We start from the raw sequence: 21,605 nt of genomic DNA, 5'->3' as shown, positions 1-21,605 counted from the left end.
ACACAAAGAACCAAACACTAAAGCTAAATAAACAACAAGAAAACAAATGATCCCATTAAAACATGGGCTAGAAACACGTGTGGCTAGGAAAGACTTTTAAAAATGTTGGCCATCCTTAGCCATCAGGGAAATGCAAGCTAAAATATTTTAAGATTCCATCTTACCCCAGTCAGAATTGCTAAGATTAAGAAAACAAAAGGCATGGCTCTTGTTAATAGATCTAATCAAACAACTGGACTTAGATTTGAATCAATCTGTGTCAACAGGTGGCTAACAGATTTCTAGAGCATCAAGACTTAAACCCTTAACCTTAGAGATCTGGGCACAGATAAAGCCCTGAGATCAGCGCACAGCACAGACGGCTCTTGGGTGAGTTCCTACTACCCCCGCCGGCAAGCAGCACCATAAAAACCACCACATTAGAATGTGATCCCTGAGCAACTTACAGACAGACAGAAAACCCACACTCTCAACACCCCACCACTGTGGGTTCAGGGGGTGCAGGTGGACTACTTCAGCAGAAACCGTAGTTCTAAAGTTCCTGTCATTTAAGGGTCTCCAAGCAAGCACACATTTTGCATGCAACTCAGGCTTGGGCTTGACATTTCAAATACAGCATCAGTCAGCAGCTCAAAACCTGAACAGGGGTCTTTCAAAACGGCACAAAGATATTGCAGAGGCTTTATTCTTTTTTCATGTCATTTATTTTACTTTTATTATCATTTGCACTGGTATTTGGCCTACATGTACGTTGGTATGAAGGCAGCCAACAACTGTCTCTGCCCCCAAGATCTGACACCCTCACACTGAGGCTTTATTCTTATTAGCTGCCCAAACCCTTTGTCACTTGTAAGAACAGCGGCAGGAACAGCCCCTCCCGGGTTCTCTTCTCCTGCCCCTCCGCTACCATGTTTGCGCCTTCAGAGGTGACCCCCACAAGTCAGTTTGTTTGATGGCTCCAAGATGGCCCACACCACTCAGGTCTGTAACCAGAGCCTCGGCAGCTGGCGGGACCAACGGTCCTGCTTCCGCTTATCCTCACCTTCTCGCCTTCCAGAATGTAACTCTAGAGCTGGCCTGGAATGGCCTCCTTAGGAAAGGATGCTTCCACGGGCCCTATTCAGCAACTGTTCCCTCCCCCAGCTGAGTTCTAGGATTTACGAAGCCAAGGCCTGGACAGATCTCAAAGACAGGGCAGTCTTTCACCAGCATTGCTCCGCACTTCGTGTTTCCAGAAGGGGGGTGGAAAAGGATGCCTGGGGCAGGTCACAAGACCAACATATCTGAAGAAAGATTGGCTCAGAGCTTGCACCTCTAACTGCTATTCTCAGAGATTAATAAAGTCATTCAGTACTCATCCTCAAAACACATCCTGTGAACTTTATTCATTGGCCTTCATCTGAACCTCATCCCCCCCCACCCCGCCCCAGCAATCTTCTTGAAGCATCTAAGAACTTGTGGTCTGCATAAAGCAGTCCCGACCAAGATGTTGCTGGGATCATCCCCAAAGGAGCCCAATCACACCAGCCTCTCCTCCTCCCACCCCACCCGTGACCCTAGTGCGGCTCACGGGGGACACACTGGGTGAGTGAAGGGAGACAAGACTCCCGCGCAAGGCTTCCGAGTGCCAGTTTATTTAAAGGCCAAATTATTTATTTATTTGTCAGATTTATATAGCGCCTTCCCTCTCAAGAGCACGCCCACACCACCAACATTTGGTTTACGTTATGAAAACTGTGAGGTTCTCTTTCTGCATTTCCTTTTCGGTCTCAGCTGCCAGCACAGAGTAAACACAATGGCAAGAGAAGTCAGAGGAAAAGTACAGCTTCAATGCAGGGCGCCGGGTGTCTATGAGCGGCAGGTGAAACGGGGGTAGTTCAGAGGTCACCCCAGAGATGGGTAAGATTCAACAAGAACCGCGCCACACGCTTAAATCTCACTGGTAATGGCTAAGAGAACATGATGGAAAACAGAGAAGCAGCAGAGGCAAGCGAGAGCCTGGCGGTGAGGTCAGAACAAGCTGAGCTAAAAGCCAGTCTCTACCACTGGCTCCCCGCGGGACTTTAGGCAAGTTACGTAACGGCTCTGAGCCTTCTTTTTTTTTCCTTCACTTTTTTTTTTTCTCACCAGCGGAATAAGGATGACCAGGACACCTGCCCCAAAGGTCTGTTGTAAAGATCACATAAGATTATGCATGTTATTGGGCAGAGCACACTAAGTTCTCAATACACGTGAGCACACTAAGTTCTCAATACACGTGACCTGCAGACTCCCAGCTAAAATCTACGCATTCCAAGCTAAGCAAATACCAAGGCCTCATAGGGTCAGGGGACGGCCACATGCACTGATCAAAGTAAGGCCCATGAATTGTCCACGATATCCCCTTTTGAGGGACAGAATGTTGGGTTTTAATTTTGAGTGACTCATTTATGTCCATCTGAGAAGAAAAGTGAGGCAGATTTGGCGAGCTGCAGGGGGAACAGTTCCCACATACAGGCATAACTCCAATAGTCAAAGGGCAGGGGGAAAAACTTCGCAATGCAAAAGCTGTAAAAATACAGCAACTGAAGTCTCTATGTTTGTGGTATCCATATTGTAGGAAAGGATCCTTTTGTAAAAGTGTATTTATAGTAATGTCATATTTAAAAAAATTATTTGTTATTACGTGGGTGTGTGTGATGGGGTAGGGTCATGGCAGCAGAGGTCAGAGGTCAAATATCAGGACCTACTTCTCTCCTCCCATCTTTCTTTCACCCAGGTTCCAGGGACCCAGGTTCAGGTTGTCAACCTGTGTAGCACACATTTACCTGTTGTGACACCTTATGGGCCCCAAGGCGACATTAAAAAGTTTAAAAGCCAGCGAGATGGTTATCTCAGCAATAAAGACATTTCCCAAGCCTGACCACCTGAGTTTGTTCCCCAGGACCCACGTGGTGGAAGGAGAGGTCTGACTCTATGGGCTTCGGGGCTCCACAACCACTCCCCACACCCACAAAGTAAATCTGAAAAGGGGGGGGGGGAAGCAAGTAAAATCAGCCAGGCACCAGAACAGAGCCTGTGGGATCACAGCACAGGGGAAACACTGCTGGAATCACCCAAGTAGCAGAATCGGGGTTCAACTCCAGGCCTCTCAGTCTACATAACTCCAGAGCTATAGACCTACAAGTTTTTGTTGCTGTTGTTTCCCCCCCTCCCCGCCTGAGACAGGGTTTCTCTATAGTTTTGGAGTCTATCGTGTAACTACCTCTTGTAGACCAGGCTGGCCTCGAACTCACAGAGATCCTCCTGCCTCTGCCTCCTGAGTGCTGGGATTAAAGGCGTGCACCACCACTACCCAGCTTCAGTTTTTGTTTTTTAAAGATGTGTTTTAATATTTTTATGTGTGTGTATGTGCCCTTGAAGGCCATAGGAGTGCATCAGATCCCCTGGAGCTACAGTTGCAGGCAATTCTAAGCTGCCTGATGTGAGAGCTGGGACCTGAACTCTGGTCCTCGGCAAGAGCAGCAGGCACTCTGAACATAATTCTCTCTCCTGCCTCACCTAAGCAGTTCCTGCAACCGCTTTCAACACTCTATTAGTGACATCTAAATACAAACCACACTAGCCAATGCACCAGAAATGCAGCTTTAGAAACTAAGAATAAAATTACACAAAGGTTTACAGTTAAAAGCTATGACAGCAAACCCTTAAAACGACAAAACTCCACAACTCAGGCAATGTATCTAAAGGAGGGTCAGTGTAAAGAATTAGGACTGAGACAGCCAACTGAGCAACTGGGGACATATTTACAGAAGACAGAACAGACATCAGAAAGAGAGAAACTAAGACAAACAGACGGCACCGGACTAGACATTTCTGCTGAGAAGTCAGCAGGGTCTGTCAAGGCTTCAAAAATTCTAAATCAAAAAGACAGATAATCCGGTTTTAAAAAGATATTATGGACAACTCTGTGCTAATTAGTTTTAAAACACATAAATGGGCAAATATCTTAAAATTTGTATTAGATTATGTTTAGTTGGGGGCTTCACCCCAGCCCCCTGGCATCCATTTTGGAATGTGGGGTGGAAAGTTCCATGACAAAGCCCCCTCCCACAGGCTATTTTAACACCCCCGCCTCCCAGAGAATGAACACATGGTCTTCCCATTTCCCTCTCTAGTGGTCTGGTTGTTCCGGTTGTGTCCCCCCCCCCCCCCCCGTGTTGGCATCCATTAAACCTGGGCATCTTTTAGTTTAGTTTGATTTGGTCCGAATGGGATTATTGCATTGGCGGAGAGGTTTGTCGGTCAGAAAACACTTAACAAGTTAAACTAAATAGAAATTAAAAGCAAAGCTCTAAAAGATAAAAATAATTAATTAATTAAATAAATATTAAGTGTTAGCCACAACAAGAATGTCAAGAATAAGTTTACCAGTAAATTCTTGAAACAACTTCAAATAATAATTCAGATTTTACATGAAATAGTCCAAATATAAAGACATCTTCTCACTCATTTGATGAGCACAGCTTTAGTGCTAAGCCTAACAAAGTCCCTGCGAGAATGAAAAGCCACCTTATTCTCAATCACAAGTGAGATGCCGAGGCCCTAAACACACGAGAAGCCAAGTTCAGATGACTGACAACAGAGCAGGGGCGGCTCAGCCAGCAAGGAGCTTGTACCAAGCCCAACAACTTGAGTTATCCCTTAAAACCCACAGTGGAAGGAGTCAACGGACTTTTGCAAGATGACATCTGACCTCCATACACATGCCGCACCACACAAGCTCAGAAACACAAACCTAAGTTTAAAAAAAAAAGAAACATAAACTGGGTTGCCACATAATGCAAGGGTGGTTTCACATAAATCAGTGCAATGTACACTATTAAAGGCATTGACAAAAAAAAAAATAAAGGCATTGACAAATTTCAACACAGATTCCATTAACTTTTCATGAGGGGTGAAGGACACTTCCTTTAGCTTGACAAAGGTAACAACAAAAAAAGAAAAGCACAGTGAAATGCTGGAAACTGGAGTCAGAACACCCTCTCCTTCAGCTGCCAGGAGAACGGCATTCAGTTGGTCAATGAAAGCTTCACTGACAATTCAGGAAACACAAGAGAACAAATGCCTGGTGGTGGCGGGTGGCGGTGGCGGTGGCGCAGGCCTTTGCCTTTAGTCCCAGCACTCCGGAGGCAGAGGCAGGCGAATCTCTGTGAGTTTCAGGACAGCCAGGGCTACAGACACAGAGAAACCCTGCCTCAAAAACAAAACAAAACAAAAGAATCCAAGAAACTTGGTTTCAGTCCCTGAAGTGAGCCCATACTGCCACACACACCGTGCTGTTAGGCAGCCGTGTGGTGAGGATACTGTGGTCTACACCCCAGGCCGGGTCACACACGTGACTCTAGACAACCTCTCCTGTAACTACACAAGATCTGAAGGGCAATGGTGAAGGGCGGGCCACAGGGATGGACTCCAAGAGGAAGTCAGGTTTGAGAAAACAGCTCAAGCCAGGCTTTAGGCCTGGATTACACAGCTCCCACAGCAGGACACTGCTCTCAGCAGGTTGGGATGGTCCTCTTCTAAAAGGTACTGACCAACGTGGCTGTACTGACCAACATGGCTGTACTGAATGAATCAACATGGCTGTGCTGAACAAACATGGCTGTACTGACCAATACAGCTGTACTGATCAACATGGCTGTACTGACCAATACAGCTGTACTGATCAACATGGCTGTACTGACTAACATGGCTGTACTGAACCAACACGGCTGCACTGACCAACATGGCTGCACTGACCCACATGGCTGTGCTGACCAACATGGCTGACCTGGAGCCTAGGCACTACAGACAGTGACTGAGCACCCTAGCCCCACAGCACGGATGGGTGCTCTTTCATGCTACTCAAAAGCACTTTTGTTTTTTCTCCCCCCCCCCCATAGGAACATTTTCTTAAGTTTTTGTCTTATCTCAATTTCTGCTTTTCCTGATGATGTCAAATGTGGGAGACCACATGGCATTTCAAAATTCTTAGAGGGAGCAATGCTTTCAGTAAAGCCTCTGCAGTTAAATTGTGAGGCTTTCTTCAAGTGGAGCTACAATGAGATAGGATACACGGACAGAAAGACAGAAAACACACGCAGCCACGCTGTGGGTAGACTACAGCGGCTACGCTCTCAGCACTTCCGGACCATCAAGACTGGTCTGGCTGAAGGACAGACACAGCTTCAAGGAGCAGAAGATGGAAATCTGCTGGAGCTCACCAAATACATAAAGATTCCCTCCCACGCCATGTGGGAGGAACCACCAATATAAATCACAGCTTGCAAATACGGTATTTATCTTCTAAAAATAAACTGCATTGTGAAGAACTATATAGGCAGATTATACGGAACATTAAGAATATAATTTGACTATATTGTGTTTTAGCTGTGCAAAGCACGACCACAGCAAATGACCAGCCCTCTCAGCAAACACACTGGGGGCAATTAGGAGGCAGTTTATGGAAGAGGACATAGACTCATCACCTAGATAGACCAGGCGCATCACGAACAAAACAAACACATCTTGTCCTATGGACTGAGACTAGATAGCGCAGGGATTCCAAAGACACCACCACTTATGAGAGGAACAAAGTTCAGGGATAAAAACGGTCTCACTGAAGTCACCCAGCTTGCAACTCAAAAACAACCAGAAAAGCAGGGCAAATGGCATTTCATGCTTTGCTGTCCCAATGTGAAATTAAAACAGCAGCAGCAGCAACAACAGAGTTGTGTTCACTTTAGCATACAGAAAGATTACACTTAATAAAGGCACGCCCAGCTGGGGTGAGGTAGGAGAGAGAGGAGAGAGCGTTCTTCGTGTTATATCAAAGTGTTGTGGTGACAACAAAGTCATGGCCAAGATCTGCCAACGCAGTCCCAGGGGTGGAAGAACAAGGAATCTGTTTCTGTGCGTGCCTGGGCACAGGCACAGACAAGGTGTGTGTGTGTGGGGGGGGATGGGCACAGAAAGTCAACTTCAGGGTCATCCCTCAGGTTCTGTTCCCGCCCCTCCCCCATCCCCAGCAGGGTATCTGACTGGACCTGGACCTCACCGAACAGGCTACACAGGATGGCTAGCATGCCCCAGGGATCTGCTTGTCCCCAGCAGGAGGATTACAAGTAGGGACCACCATCCCCGGCTTTTTCACATGAGGTCTGACAATCCAACTCCGGTGGTGGTGTTTTGCCTCAGCAAGCACTTTTAGACTGAGCGACCCTCCCTGAAAAAAATCCACATTTTCCCTCCACCTCCTCATTCCTAGAACCTCCAGTGTGCACTCAGCCTGAGACTGCACCGCTCTGGGGGAGGCCAGAGCACCGAAGAGCACGTCTCTCATTTTGTTGCTGTAGAAGCTTCCATACTACTTCACCTTTCACCCCAGTTTCCTCGTGTCTCCATCACCTCCATGTGGTTGTCTTGTTTTAGGACCATCATCACTACAGGCCAAGGGTAAACAGCAGGAAGTTCAAGACAGATAGGCCACTTCACACAAGAGTCATCGTGAAAAAGAAACACCTCTGTGCTTTCTCCCTGGACCTGAGGGCAGGCAGTCACAAGTCCCAGGGAGTTAAACCTTGTTTCTGGAGGGTGGGCAGCCAGGAGACTAGTCTACTCTACAGCTGATACCTGGGCTTCTCAGTCAGCCATTGTGACAACAGACTCTAGAGAGATAGCTCTCCCTCAGCTCTGCGATCAATTCATACAGGCTTTCACATGGCTCAGGGTAAGAAACAAGGGCTGAGAGGAAAGTAAGAGCCAAACAAATTTAACAAGGCAATTTCCCTTTGCCCACATTTGCTAGGTATTTCCAACACCGGACAGAATCACTACAACCCCACCCCCACCCCCGGCCCCGCCCCGCTGCGGCCGCCCCAATAGTAACTCCTGCATTGGAAATCAGTGAGATGCCGTTTAAAAACACAACACCTAAACCAGTAAAATAAAAATGGAAACATCCAACTACTTTTGACCCAAAAATCCATTTTCCATAAACACACCAACTCTCTTGAAAAAGAACGAGGTTATGAATATATGACAACTGCTGAGGCCTGGTGGCGGCTGCTCTCTCTCAAGATGGGCTTCTGCGGCAGGGGAAGTTCAGGAAGCAGCATGTCCGCCCTATGGCAGGTCTCACCCTATCCCCGCCTGTGATCACCCTGGGGGGGGGCGGGGCGGGGGGGGGCTATACAGCACAAATGCTCATGGGGCTCTTGGCTTGACCATGGGAACGACCATCAACCAGTTCTAACACGCAGGTCAGAGTAAGTGGGGGCGGGGCCGTAACCAAGTGAGTAGCCTCCGAACAGACACTGGGCGGAACCACTCATATCCTTCTTTCTCCGGGTCCCTAACCCAACCCACACATAGTGTGACAGACACGAACACGGTGTGACAGACATGAACAGTGCTCTCCATCTCGCAGTCCTTGGTAATGCCACCCATTTATCATGATCAAGTTATCTCATTATCCAACACAGACGAAAAATGTCTGACACGCAGTTAGTCTACAACCAGCCAAATTTCTAGATCCCACAGAGCAGCAGGTCACAACCCCTTGGGGGAGGTCAAATGACCCTTTCACGGGGGTTGCACATAGATATTTACATTACGATTCACAACAATAACACAATTACAGTTATGAAGTAGCAACAAAAATCTTATGTTTGGGGGTCACCACGACACGAGGAACTGTATTAAAGGGTCATAGCGTTAGGAAGGCCAAGAACCACTGCCACGGACAATGAACTCAGAAAGCCAGATTCCCCTCTCTACCTTTATTTTTGATGGATGAGGGACTTTAGAGACAATTGCATTTCCTCCAATGCAAACATAAAACTACCTAGGAGGAAACCAGGAAATTTGTACCCTAAAAGCAGATAGTATCACTAACAGTTTATTGCAGAAATAATCTAAAGTCTGAGGAATAATAAATAGTGCCTCCTAGAACTCACAATTTCCCCAGGATGCAAACAGAATGATACCGCAGTTAGGAGTAGCGTGAACTGAAGTTCAGTTCCTTCAGAAACTCGGGGGTAGCGGTCAAGTGACTATGCATCCTGGGCAAGTCCTCCTTTGTGGCTGGATGGAGCTTCCAAAGGACGCTGCTGGGATCCTATAAACCATCCTGAGTACCCCTGGACCACGGTGGTCCATAACCAGCCCACACCCACCTTGGACCAGCAGTCTTACTTCACTGCGGCCTCAGTGGAGTGGTCACTGTACAGGTAACTGGCCACCACGACTAACTGCTTCTCTCCTGATGGGAAAAGGAACTCCCGGGAGAAGGAACCAAGGACAGTCCAGAGCAGTACCCACCTCTGTTCTGATGGATACTGGCTTTCAGGCATCATCTTTGGCATTTGCAGGGGCTGATGTGGTGGCCGGGGAACCACGAACGTTTGCTGCTGTGACCCAGGTTCTGGAAGTGAGTGAGGGGTGGGGGCGGGACCCACCCCTTGAACTGGGCCAGCTCCAGGGGCAAGAGCTGAGGTGGGCAGGGTTGCCTGAGGTGGGGGAAATAGGGAACTCTGCTGGGTGGGTGACAGAGGAGTGGTAGGTGGGGTTAATGGCTTGAACCCAGAGGGAGGCTTCCTGTCGTAGGCACTATAAAAGAAAGAGAGAAGGATCCATTAAGCTGCAGTGAAGCATTTGCATGGTAACCAGGTCCAGCAGAATACCAGTTTGCAGCCCATTGTTGCCAGGAAATGACATCATTAACATAGTTAAATCGCTCCAGCCCTGGGGGAATATTTGTACCTCTGAAATGTGACAAGCGCACTGCGTCAAAGGACGCGTTTAACACTTCTAGTGATTTTTCTCAAAGATAATTTTAGCCTCTGCTTCCGGTTTCCTTTTTTCCCTCCTTCTAAAAGAATTCTCTGTGTCTGCGTGTGCAGGGGTGGATGGGTGAGGCTGGGAACTTATGGGTCTTCTCCAGTCCCCTCTCCAAAATATTCCAGGGTTCCTAGGAATTACAAAATCTTTGTGGAAGGGGACAGCACTTGAATTAAACAAGCCTTCTCGGGTTCCAGGCAGATCTGTGTTTACCCTCTGAGTGCAAAGAACGATTAAAATTAAAGCCTCATTCCTAGGGCCTGGATATTCTTAAGTAAAGGGCACAAGCGTGGGGGCTTTTTTGTTTATTCTGATTTGAAGATTATTTCCTTGGTGCTTAAAGTTCACATTAACATATGATAGACAGGAAAAAGTGTAGATTACCTGCCTCACAGATCAAATGGCCCAGGATCCCAGGCTCTTTCCCTAGTTGGTTTTGGTTCCCTGTGGAGCCACAGCGTTTTAAAGAAAAGTTTTGCCTTTCTTGGAGAGCACATAATGTGGACCGGCTACACCTAGATTACACTGCAAGGGAGGCGTGCTCTGCCCCAAGGCGTGCTAGACAATACCTGGAACTCTGCTCAGAGAGCCTCTCAGAGCGGCTCTCCCCGCCCCGCCCAGCCCCGCCCAGCCCCACCCGACCTTCCCTGCCTCCACTCACCAATAGTTGTAGAGGCACTTTTCTCCATAGTTAGCACCAAGAGCCTGCTCGTGGCTACAGGATGACAACTCAGAGGAGGGGCTATGCAGCTCCCGCTTGATCTTGGTGGGAGGTGGAGCGTGAAGCACCACTGAAAGCAGAAGAGGAGCCAGGGAGGGAGGGAGAGAGAGAACAGCAGTCAATAAAGGACCCTTTCAGCAACAGCCAGCACTTGGAACTCGAGGTCAAGGACAACTGCCACACCTGGGTGCAACCTTTTGTCTGAGAACAAAGTAAGTACCAGAGCGCCAGTCGTCCAGCATTTAGGCTAGCCTGGGGTAGTAGTGAGACTTCTTCAAAGAAACTGTGGCCTGATGGTTTAAATGTTCATTCCTGCTTCTTTAGCCCTGGGTCTTGTTTCCCAGTTTCTAACGTCTTTAAAAACTCTAGAGGTGATGATGAAGAAAATACAGGTGGCAACAGAACAACCAAAAAGTGTGGACACCAAGAGTTCTATCTCCAAAAGGAGAAAACGGACGAAACTGTGGTCGCAGCCATTCCACATTCGCTTCTCAAGGGCTTCAAATGGCTGCGGCATCACATTTCTTCCTTCCTTTCTCTGAGACAGAGAGCTGCCTGTCTCTGCTTCAGATTGCTCGGATTTAAAGTATATGCCGCCGCCACCACCACCTGGCTACAGTATATTTCTTATTCAGAAGCATCTCTTCAAATTAAATATGATTTTTTGAAGTCTTTTTCAAGTAACTCTAAATATTAGAAGCATATAGGAAGCATTCAGGTTTAGGGGAATTAGAAACCCTTAAAGGAATACAGTAACAAAGCAGTCCTCCGGGAAAAGAGTAACAACCTGAGTCTGTGGAGGACTCCGCTCACTATACCTGCCTGCTCCCAGCAACCAATCAGGAAGGGCCGGTCTCCATAACAGTGCCTCAATACGTGGTACCCAGTGATGGTCTGAACTTGTTTTGTCTCCCCCCTGAAACTCAGACTGTAATCTGTCTCCCCTTGTAACAGTGATGAATGGCGGGGCGGGGTCTGGATCGGGAGAGCTCCACGTGTTAGGAGGAATGAATGAAGAATGTTCTCCAGAGGTTGAATGAGCAACCACAAGGTTACCCTTCAGTGCACCTAGCTAGCTTCTTCTCTTCCCATCTACTTCCCTTTCTCTCGGCTTAGCTGAAAGGCTTCACCAAATACTTCTCAATTTCCAAAACCAATTACCAAAATAACTTTATAAACTAGAGATACACATATAGTTACACATATATAGTTATGTATTCTTAATAAATTACGCAGTCTGGGTTATTCTGTTAACAGCAACAGAAAATGGACTAAGAAAGCAAATGGCTTCTCCTGAATTCACGCAGTAAGTACAAGTGGCTGGGCTGGGTTTGGAAGCCCACCACAGACTCCACATGGATTCTGAGAGGGCAAAGAAATAAGACTTTTCAAATTGAAGGTGAATTACGCACCGTGGCTGCACACTCCTGAGTACAGAGAGCTAAGTTTGCCCTTTCTGTCTTACCTAGATGCTAAACTGCTTCAGAGTGCCCCCCCCCAGTAGGACGAACCCTAACAAAAATACTGTACCACAAGGGCTGTTCCTTCCAGCAAGGATTTACATGGACTACCGTCCACCTAGCTACCTGTTGCTGGGTGTGTGAGGTCATGTTTCTCAGAGGAATACCCACCTCATCAGAAGGCTAACCTCAGTAAGCATTCTGGTAACCCACCAAAATCTTCCTTGACTCCTAAAATACTTTCAGGAGTCTGGCTAAGTTCTAGTGATTAAACTAGACAGAATTAGCTACGGAATTATCCTTTTCTTTCTACTGAGACCAAGACAATCGGTTTCTCTCATAACGTCAAATCCGACAACCTGAATCTGACCCCCAGAACACATGGAGGACAGAGAGATGTATCTTCTGACATTTGTCTTCTGATCTCCACAAATGCCACTGAATATGCACAGGCACACACACGCATTAGCACCCACACCCACACATGTGTGCACTCCCACTGACCCCCATACATGTGTGTACATCCCCCCCCACATCCCACACACATATAAAGACAAGAAAAGGCTGTCTTGCCAACAACAGACTGGAGAAGACGGATTTTCATAATTCCTTTCTTACATAATACCAACTGTGTTTTCCTGAATCCATGAAATAAGTTGAGAACTAGCAGATTATATTTAGACATCTAATATTAGAGTCTCTCTCATGGGTTTCTGGTGGTGACATCATGGCAGTCGAGAGTCAATTGTTATCAAATGTTTTCAGACCCCAATACAAAAAGCAGGTAAGCTTCTCTGTGTTTTGTTAATAAATGAGAAACTTTGGCAGCCACAGGATGGCCCCTTGGTCACAGCCTCTTTTTTTTCTTATTACTTTCCTGCTGTTAAAATCTCTGGTTAAAAAAATAATAATTGAAACAGTATCAACACTCCGATTTAAAGAAAAAGCATGCGTAGCCTTCAAAGTCTGATTTTGTCTAAAACTGTCATTTATAATCAGTCTTATCTAAATTTAGAAAGTAAATGATTATGGCAATGTTAAATATCCTCATTTCAAGTTTTAGAAATATCTTCAATTTTACAATATTTTTAAATTTTTAAAATTTTTATTTTACTCCTGAGTAAATTGGGAGCATGGGGACCTTGGGGGAGGATCATAGGAGGGAGGGGAGAGGCAGGGAAGGGAGTAGAGAAAAATTTAGAGCTCAATAAATATCAATAAAAATATTTTAAAAAAGTAAAAAATAAAATACAAAATTATTTTATTAAATAAAATATTCTATTAAAATAGTTAAAAATTTTAAATATTTTTAAATTACCACTTTTCCTGACAAGGCAAACTCTAGACTGCAAACCAAAGCTTCCCAGAGAGAAAACGTCATTATAATGTCAGAAAATGCATAATCCATTTCAAAAGGCAATCTAATGCCGCTTGCTGGCTCCACCTCAGTCAGTGTCTCCACTCTCACAGAGTGGAATCTCACGTTTTCTACACAGGAAGAGAGCAATTAAGAAATTCGGAATTGCTGTGAGCATGGTGGTATGCTCCTAAAATCCCAGTACTCAGGAGAAGGAACAGCATCCGAAGGTTGTGGCCAGGCTGGGATACATGGTAAAACCTTTCCAAACAAACAAACAAACAATCCCAAACCATCCCACCATCACGATTATTTATAAATGGACTCTATCACCACCCACTTTTAATGCTGAAGGCAGGGTCCACATTTACTCGTTAATTCTAGGTACGATTTGGCCATAACTACGCCCTCCTCTCATATCAATCTTCTTGAGAGAAAAGGCATGGCAGAAAAACAAGGCATGTTTCACAAACCCATGTTGACAGCAGAGCTGGGGAGGACTGTGGGCGGAGCCTACTTGTGGCACCTGCCAGTCAGAGGTGGGGGGCGGGGCACTGAAGTCAGGAGTTCCAAAGAGGAGGAACGGTCTGTGCTTCGTGTTTCCTCATCTGAATACTGCTGTGGAACAACTTTTCTGTATACTGAGAAGACGTGTCGCTTGGACTGGTTTAATAAAAAGCTAACCGGCCAGTAGCTAGGTAGGATTTCTTGGGCAGAGAGGACACTGGGAAGAAGAGGGGCGGAGTCTCCAGGAGACACCATGAGATGCCTAGCAAGCAGTATGAACACTACGGAGACAAGGTAATAGAGCCACGAGGTAGAAAGTAAGTTAATAGGAATGGGTTAAGTTATAAGAGTTAGTTAGAAACAAGCCTAAGCTTTAGGACAAGCTGTTTTGTTTTTTGTTTTCTTTGAGACAGGGTTTCTCTGTAGCTTTGGAGCCTGTCCTGGAACTAGCTCTTGTAGACCAGGCTGGCCTCGAACTCACAGAGATCCACCTGCATCTGCTTCCCGAGTGCTGGGATTAAAGGTGTGCGCCACCACCGCCCAGCCTAAACTTTTATAATTAATACTAAGTGTGGTTATTTGGGAGCTGGCTAGCAGGACTGAAACTTCTGCCTATGCATCCGATGCTACTTTGAGAGTGAAGGAAATGACACAGAACTCTGATGGAGCCATGATACCGCACCATTTTATTCAGCACTCGCCTCTTCATAGTGGACTTACTAACGGATGTCTAGCTGTAAAGGATGGAACTGGATTAGATTGGGGAAGGGTCATGAACTCCCGAGAAGTCTGCAATGTTCAAAGTGTAGGCTATTTGAGCTGATAAACATCTCTAATTAGAAACCTTTGTGCTCAATGGGAGATGGACCCACAAAGTGAGCTGCCTCCACAATGGCATTGCCGTCACTCTCGGAAGATTTCACTCCAGTGCTGACCACGTGAGTGAAACAGCAAGGCCTCATGGCGCGCACGCACGCGCACGCACGCACACACGCGCACACACACACACACACACACACACACACACACACACACACACGAGACTGGATGTTTTAGGTTCTGCTCACAGAGCAGTTGAGAGATTGCCTGAGGCCTTGGCCTACTTCCTTCGATCCCCTACACACAGGACCCCTGAGACCCACAGGACTTGAAGGAATTGTCCCTCTTAGCTCTGCTGTGTAAAGGACACCAAGACTCCCTGCTGTCAACCTAGGCGTGCTCAGAAACGGGAGAGACTCCCATCACCTACTCTGTCCATTAGAGAGGACATAAACTTCCCCCTCCCACCTAAAACAATAAAAGTATCACATTATACCTGGCTGAAAGTATGTGTGTGTGTGTGTGTGTGTGTGTGTGTGTGGGTGGGTGGGTGGGTGGGTGCATGTGGAGACTGGAGGAAGGGCATTAGGTATCCTGCTCAGTCTTATTTCTCTGACGTTCTGAGACAGGATCGCCAGAGTGGCTAGAACTAGGCTATCAGCCAGTAAGCCCCAGCAATTCTCCTGTCTCTAACCTCCACCCTGCCCCACTGCACAGTACACAACACTGGGGTTCCAGGCATGCACAGTACACACAGCACCGGGGTTCCAGGCACGCATGGTCAACACTAGGGTTCCAAGCACACACAGTACACAACACTGGGGGTTCCAGGCACGCACAGTACACAACACTGGGGTTCCAGGCACGCACAGTACACAACACTGGGGTTCCAGGCACGCACAGTACATGACACTGGGGTTCCAGGCACGCACAGTACACGACACTGGGGTTCCAGGCACGCATGGTCAACACTAGGGTTCCAAGCACACACAGTACACAACACTGGGGGTTCCAGGCACACACAGTACACGACACTGGGGGTTCCAGGCACGCACAGTACACAACACTGGGGTTCCAGGCACGCACAGTACACGACACTGGGGTTCCAGGCACGTACAGTACACGACACTGGGGTTCCAGGCACGCACAGTACACAACACTGGGGTTCCAGGCACGCACAGTACACAACACTGGGGTTCCAGGCACGCACAGTACACGACACTGGGGTTCCAGGCACGCACAGTACACGACACTGGGGTTCCAGGCACGCACAGTACACGACACTGGGGTTCCAGGCACGCACAGTACACGACACTGGGGTTCCAGGCACGCACAGTACACGACACTGGGGTTCCAGGCACGCACAGTACACGACACTGGGGTTCCAGGCACGCACAGTACACGACACTGGGGTTCCAGGCACGCACAGTACACGACACTGGGGGTTCCAGGCACGCACAGTACACGACACTGGGGTTCCAGGCACGCATGGTCAACACTAGGGTTCCAAGCACACACAGTACACAACACTGGGGGTTCCAGGCACACACAGTACACGACACTGGGGGTTCCAGGCACACACAGTACACGACACTGGGGTTCCAGGCACGCACAGTACACGACACTGGGGGTTCCAGGCACGCACAGTACACGACACTGGGGTTCCAGGCACACACAGTACACGACACTGGGGTTCCAGGCACGCACAGTACACGACACTGGGGTTCCAGCCACGCACAGTACACGACACTGGGGTTCCAGGCACACACACAGTCACACCTGGCTTTCACTCTCCTGTTCCCATTCCCTCAGCATTTGAGGTTATAGGCACATGCAGTCACACCTGTTTTTTGACTTGGGTGCTGGAAGTTTGAACTTGGGATCCTCATGCTTGGTCAGCAAATGCTTTTAGCTGCTGAGTTACCTCCCCACCCCCAAAAGTTCTCCCAAACAAAGGAAAATGGACAAGAACCAATAATTCTGGAAAAGGACAAAGGAGACAGATTGCAAAAGAGGCAACCAGGCAGACCCCCCCCCCTTCGCACTCCCTACGTGCCAGATGCCATGGTTTACTTTATCCCATAAAGTCTTTCCAACCTAATGGAAACATTATTTGCACTTTTGCCATTTACAGATATGGGGGAAAAAGGAGCTGGCTACGGTCTCTCAACTAGTACACTGCCAGGATTTCTGCCCAAGCAGTTCTTAGGTATCTTATTATAGTCTCCCAGAGGTAATCAGAGAAAAAAAGTCTAGTTAGAAAAGTAGATGGAGCTGAGCATAGTGGCTCATGTGTGTAAAATACCAGAACCTGGGAGGTAGAAGCAGGAAGAGCAGGAGTTCAAAGCCATCCTCAGTCACATAGCAGCTTTGAAACCAGTCAGGGCCACATGAAACCACGTCTCAGAAACAAAACAAAACACTACAAAGATGGTAAAGAAAGCCAGCCATGATTGCAGGCATGGTGGGATGTGGCTAAAGTCCCTGCACTCAGAGGCAAGAAGATAAGTTCAAGGTTACTATGGGCTGCAAAGCAAGATCCTATTTCCGGGAAGCAGTTTAAAAAAAATAGCTTAAGAGAGGTAAAAGAAAGTCCAATCAGATAACACATGAAAATTCTTTTGGCCAAATCAGAAGGTGGTGGCCTCATGTTTACTATGCATTTTCCAGACGGGGCACACCTGGCACCCACTCCACCCAGGACTAGACACCTTGCCCTCCTCTGCCACACAGATGTCCGGGATCCTCCTTCACTCCTACTGGCTGCTAATCTTCCCCACGCCTACAGTCTTCATGCTTTGCAATCCATGCCTTCTGTTCCACCTACAAGGTCTTATTCTCCCTTCTACAGTCCAGTTGGCCAAAGCCGCCTGCTCGCTCAGACAACTGCCAACACGCCAGACCTGTATCCTGCCCCGTCCTCTCTTAAACCACCTCTGCGGCAAGAACATTGAGTCCTCTCCAGGTTCCTATTTGACCACAACTCCATAGGCCCAAATACAGATTTTTTAAAAAAAATAAGACAATAACATTTAATTAAGCCCACATCTAGGCATAAATTACCAAGTACAGCACTGTCTCAGAGCCCACCATAATACCATTTTAAATTTAGATACTGTGTTTATCTATCCAACTTAACCCCATAGCTTTTTATCATATCAGACTAGGAAACTCCTCACACCTCACACTGGGCACGGGAGCAATCCACAAACCAGCTGGTCCTCAACGGTGGAGGAAGGGAAAACAACCAAAACCATACACACAGAGGGGTCAGAGAGAAAAACAACTGAACTGTTATTCTTCAGATGGGCTGGATGGGTACAAGGAAAACATAAATACACTCACAAAAAATAAAAATTAATAGGCTCATCTGGCATTGTCATGTTACAAAGTCAATATACAAAAAGAACTCTTATCTACAGCTGGTAACTAAGGCAATATGAAATAAGATAATATATTTACGGGGCTGGAGAGGAAGAGAGGCCATTCTGTTGTTAAGAGCACATAGCCCTCTTGTAGAGGACTGGGGTCCGATTTCCAGTACCCACATGGTGGTTCACAAACCTGTAGCGCCAGTTTCGGGATCTAATACCCCCTTCTGACCTCCAAGGACACCAATGCATGGCACTCATACATACATGCAGTCAAAACATGCAGGAATAGTCTTTCTGTACACTGTGAAGATGTGTTGCTATCATTGGTTTAATAAAGAGCTAAATGGCCAATCCCTAGGCAGGTTAGGTGGGTACTATAGACAGGGAGTGAGTGTAGAAACGAAGAAGGGTGGAATCTCGAGGAGAAGCAAGAGGAGCACCCCATACTGAGGAAAAATACTGAGCCATGTGGTTCTTAAAGGGGCCATATACATAAGAAATATGAGTTATTTTAAGATGTAAGAGCTCGTTAGTAATAAGCCTAAGCTACTGGCCAAGCATTTTTACTAATAGTAAGTCTCTGTGTGGTTATTTGGGAGCTGACTCCGGCGGGACAGAAAATCCCACCTACAAAAACATACATAAAAATGAATTTAATAAAAATCAAATACATTTAGGGCCAGTGAAAAGGATCAGTGGGCACCTACCAAAAAGCTCAAAAACCTGAATTTGATCCAAGAGCCATATGATAGGAGAGACCCAGTTTTCAAAAGTTGCCATCTGATGGCAAAATGTATGTTATGGCATGTGCCACCTGTAGTGTTTATGCACAAGAGGGATTTTGGCAGGAAGGAGCCAAGAGGCCCCACGGAGGGCAAGAGACAAATACGCCATGCAGACAGAGCTTAAGTGGGGAGTTTATTGGAGAAAGGGAAGGGAAGGAGGAGACTGGGGGGGTGTACAGGACAGGACAGGACAGAGACAGAGACGGAGCACTGAACAGGACAGAGACACCTGCCTGCCTCTTCAGAAGAGCAGCAGGAAAGAGAGGGAATGAACTGAGCTTGTCTCTTAAAGGGGTCTTTTGTGCGTACAGAGTAATGCAGCAGGCCTATAGGACCAGGGTACTGCCTGAGTGCATCCTGCCAGGTGACAGGCCAGCGTAATGTCTGAATCCTAACATCCCCTCCGACAATTAAAACGCAATGAAAATTTTAATAGCAACAGAAATAACAATGACCTAAAACAACCTAATAAAAGATTCCCATAAAGCACTAGCAAAAATTAAAGACAATAAATGGAAGGATGCATCATGGACCGAAAAGCTTTGTAAAGACATCAGTTCTCTTCAGACTTATTTATAGGTTCAGTGTAACACCGAACAAAACCTCAGCACCGTGCAGATGTTAGAACTGAGTAAATCATTTATTCAGAGATGGACCTCACAGACATGCTAAACAAAACAAGCAAGGCACTGATACAGGGAGTCACCCTGTATCAATCTACATACAAAACCTTTTAAGAGACCAACCTAATCTGCGAAAGGTCACACAGGTCACACAGCTAACAATCATAAAGAGTTAGGAGGTGGCTTGCTCCTCAGCAGTATTACCAGAAAGGGCAGAGATCCTTCTCCATTTAGGAATAAGAAGACTGGAAATTTATCTCAGGCATTTTACACACAGACACACACACACACACACACACTTTCTGACAATTTCATACATACATACAATACATCTTGATCATACCCAATGTTAATTGCCCCCACCCCCTCCCACTACCCCAGACCACCCCCATAACACGTGCCTCTTTTATACCCTCATGTTCTGTTTTTATAATAACCCACTGAATCCATTTGTGCTTCTGGTGTGAGGGTTTGTAACCTACCAGTAGGTATCCCACCTCCCCCTCACCTACAGCCACCACTGCCCACCAGCCGGCAGTGAGGATTTGTGAGCCAGAATTACTGATTGGCTAGATCTCATGCAGATCTTAGGCGGATATCCAAAGCTGCTGTGGTGTCCTGAGTGCAGCAGCCAACCGTGACGTCACTGTCATCACCTCTACACACTCTGTGTTGGCTACAGCAGCACCAGGGAATGGTGGAGACGCAGGCAACACCTTGCCACCCTGAGCTGGAAGAGGAGCTAAGGAGACAGACTATCATTGAAGGGGATATTTCGAAAAGCAGATATCTAAGATTTCCCAAGCCCAGTAAGAGCCATGTTCAGATGTGCAGCGGGGCTGAGAGGCCCTCTGTCTGATAGCTGTCTCAAAAATTAAAAGCCAGGAACATAATCAACTATAATTAGGGGGCACAAGTTCCAACAGTAGAAATGAAAGAAATACAGGGAATCGCACCATGTTCATATCTAATTCAGCTAAGTTCTGTAAGAACTCTCAAATTTAATATAGTGAGACCAATTCTTTGATGAGCTGTGCTAAAGTTTTTAAAAATGTGTTTGATTTATTACGTATGTGTGGTCCCTCTGTATGTGTACACTCAGCATCACCCGTGGGGAAGCTAGAGATGGATACCGGGGATTCTGCTCTGTGATTCTCTGCCTTAATCCTTCGAGATGGGCTCTCTCATTGAATCTGGAGCCAGGCTGGCAGTGGACAAGCCCCAGTTGTCCCGTCTCCATCCCCTCAGCACTGGGGTTACAGGAACGCACAGTCACACCCGGCTTCACTTGGGTGCTAGAGATTTGAACTCAGGTCCCATGCTTACACAGCAAACTGAGCAACGGCCTCAGCCTTGGGCTAAAATCCGCAATGAGTTTCCTCAAAGACCTCTTGAGCACGCACAAGCTCTTTCTGATAAAAGGCTTCCCAACATCAGATGCTATTCTTTTAAGCTCAACACGATAATGTTGAGTGCAAAGCGAAAGGATCAACAGGGTAAGAGCTTTCCAAGCCCAAGACCAGCATTTTCACAAGCTGTTTTCACTTCTACACATTCTTTTTAAATAGACCCTTAAAGTGGGTCAGCAGCTATAAAGCAACTGAAAACCCTCTGAGGTGGCCCACACCCGCAACCCTAGAGCTAGGGAGACAGCAGGATCATGAACTTGAAGCCAGCCTGGGGTACATAGCAAGACCCTGTTTCTAAAAAAATGTGGGTATTACCAGGGAAACTATGGGCGAAGTAGGGAGGACCAGACTGGAATGCTGAGACCCCGGGCCCCAAAACAAAATAAATAAATAAATAAACAAATCAGGGAGTATGTGACAGATTAAATAGTCATATGAAACATACACACAAATGACTCTTAATTCTAAATCAGAAGCAATGTCAATATTAACTATAAGAAAAATCCTTGGGGACAACTGGAGAGTTCAGAATAGGACATTACTTTCCTTGGACTATAGGGAAGAACTGCCCCAACTTTTGGAAATGTACACTAAAGTATTTGGAGGTGAATTGTCAGTTTTTACAGCCTGCTTCTAGATGATTCAATGAGAAAAGAGAGAGAAGAACATGCAATGAAACAAATATATAA

General features: G+C 46.7%; 1 protein-coding gene across 3 annotated transcripts in view; it reads right to left on the bottom strand.

Moving 5' to 3' along the window:
• The window catches only part of Etv5 (ETS variant transcription factor 5), a 64,808-nt gene that overhangs the window by 24,750 nt on the left and 18,453 nt on the right, over positions 1-21,605 (bottom strand). For all 3 annotated transcript variants that reach the window (XM_085685351.2, XM_085685353.2, XM_048453842.3), the window contains 2 exons: positions 10,523-10,652; positions 9,343-9,630 (listed from right to left, as the gene is read on the bottom strand). In XM_085685351.2, the coding sequence (XP_085541477.2) occupies positions 9,343-9,630; positions 10,523-10,652 (418 nt within the window). The remainder of the gene's footprint in view (positions 1-9,342; positions 9,631-10,522; positions 10,653-21,605) is intronic.

This window comes from Myodes glareolus, chromosome 2 (genome assembly GCF_982192425.1).
Source record: "Myodes glareolus chromosome 2, mMyoGla1.1, whole genome shotgun sequence".
Classification (NCBI taxonomy): domain Eukaryota; kingdom Metazoa; phylum Chordata; class Mammalia; order Rodentia; family Cricetidae; genus Myodes; species Myodes glareolus.
This window is presented reverse-complemented; position numbering and strand designations above follow the sequence as displayed.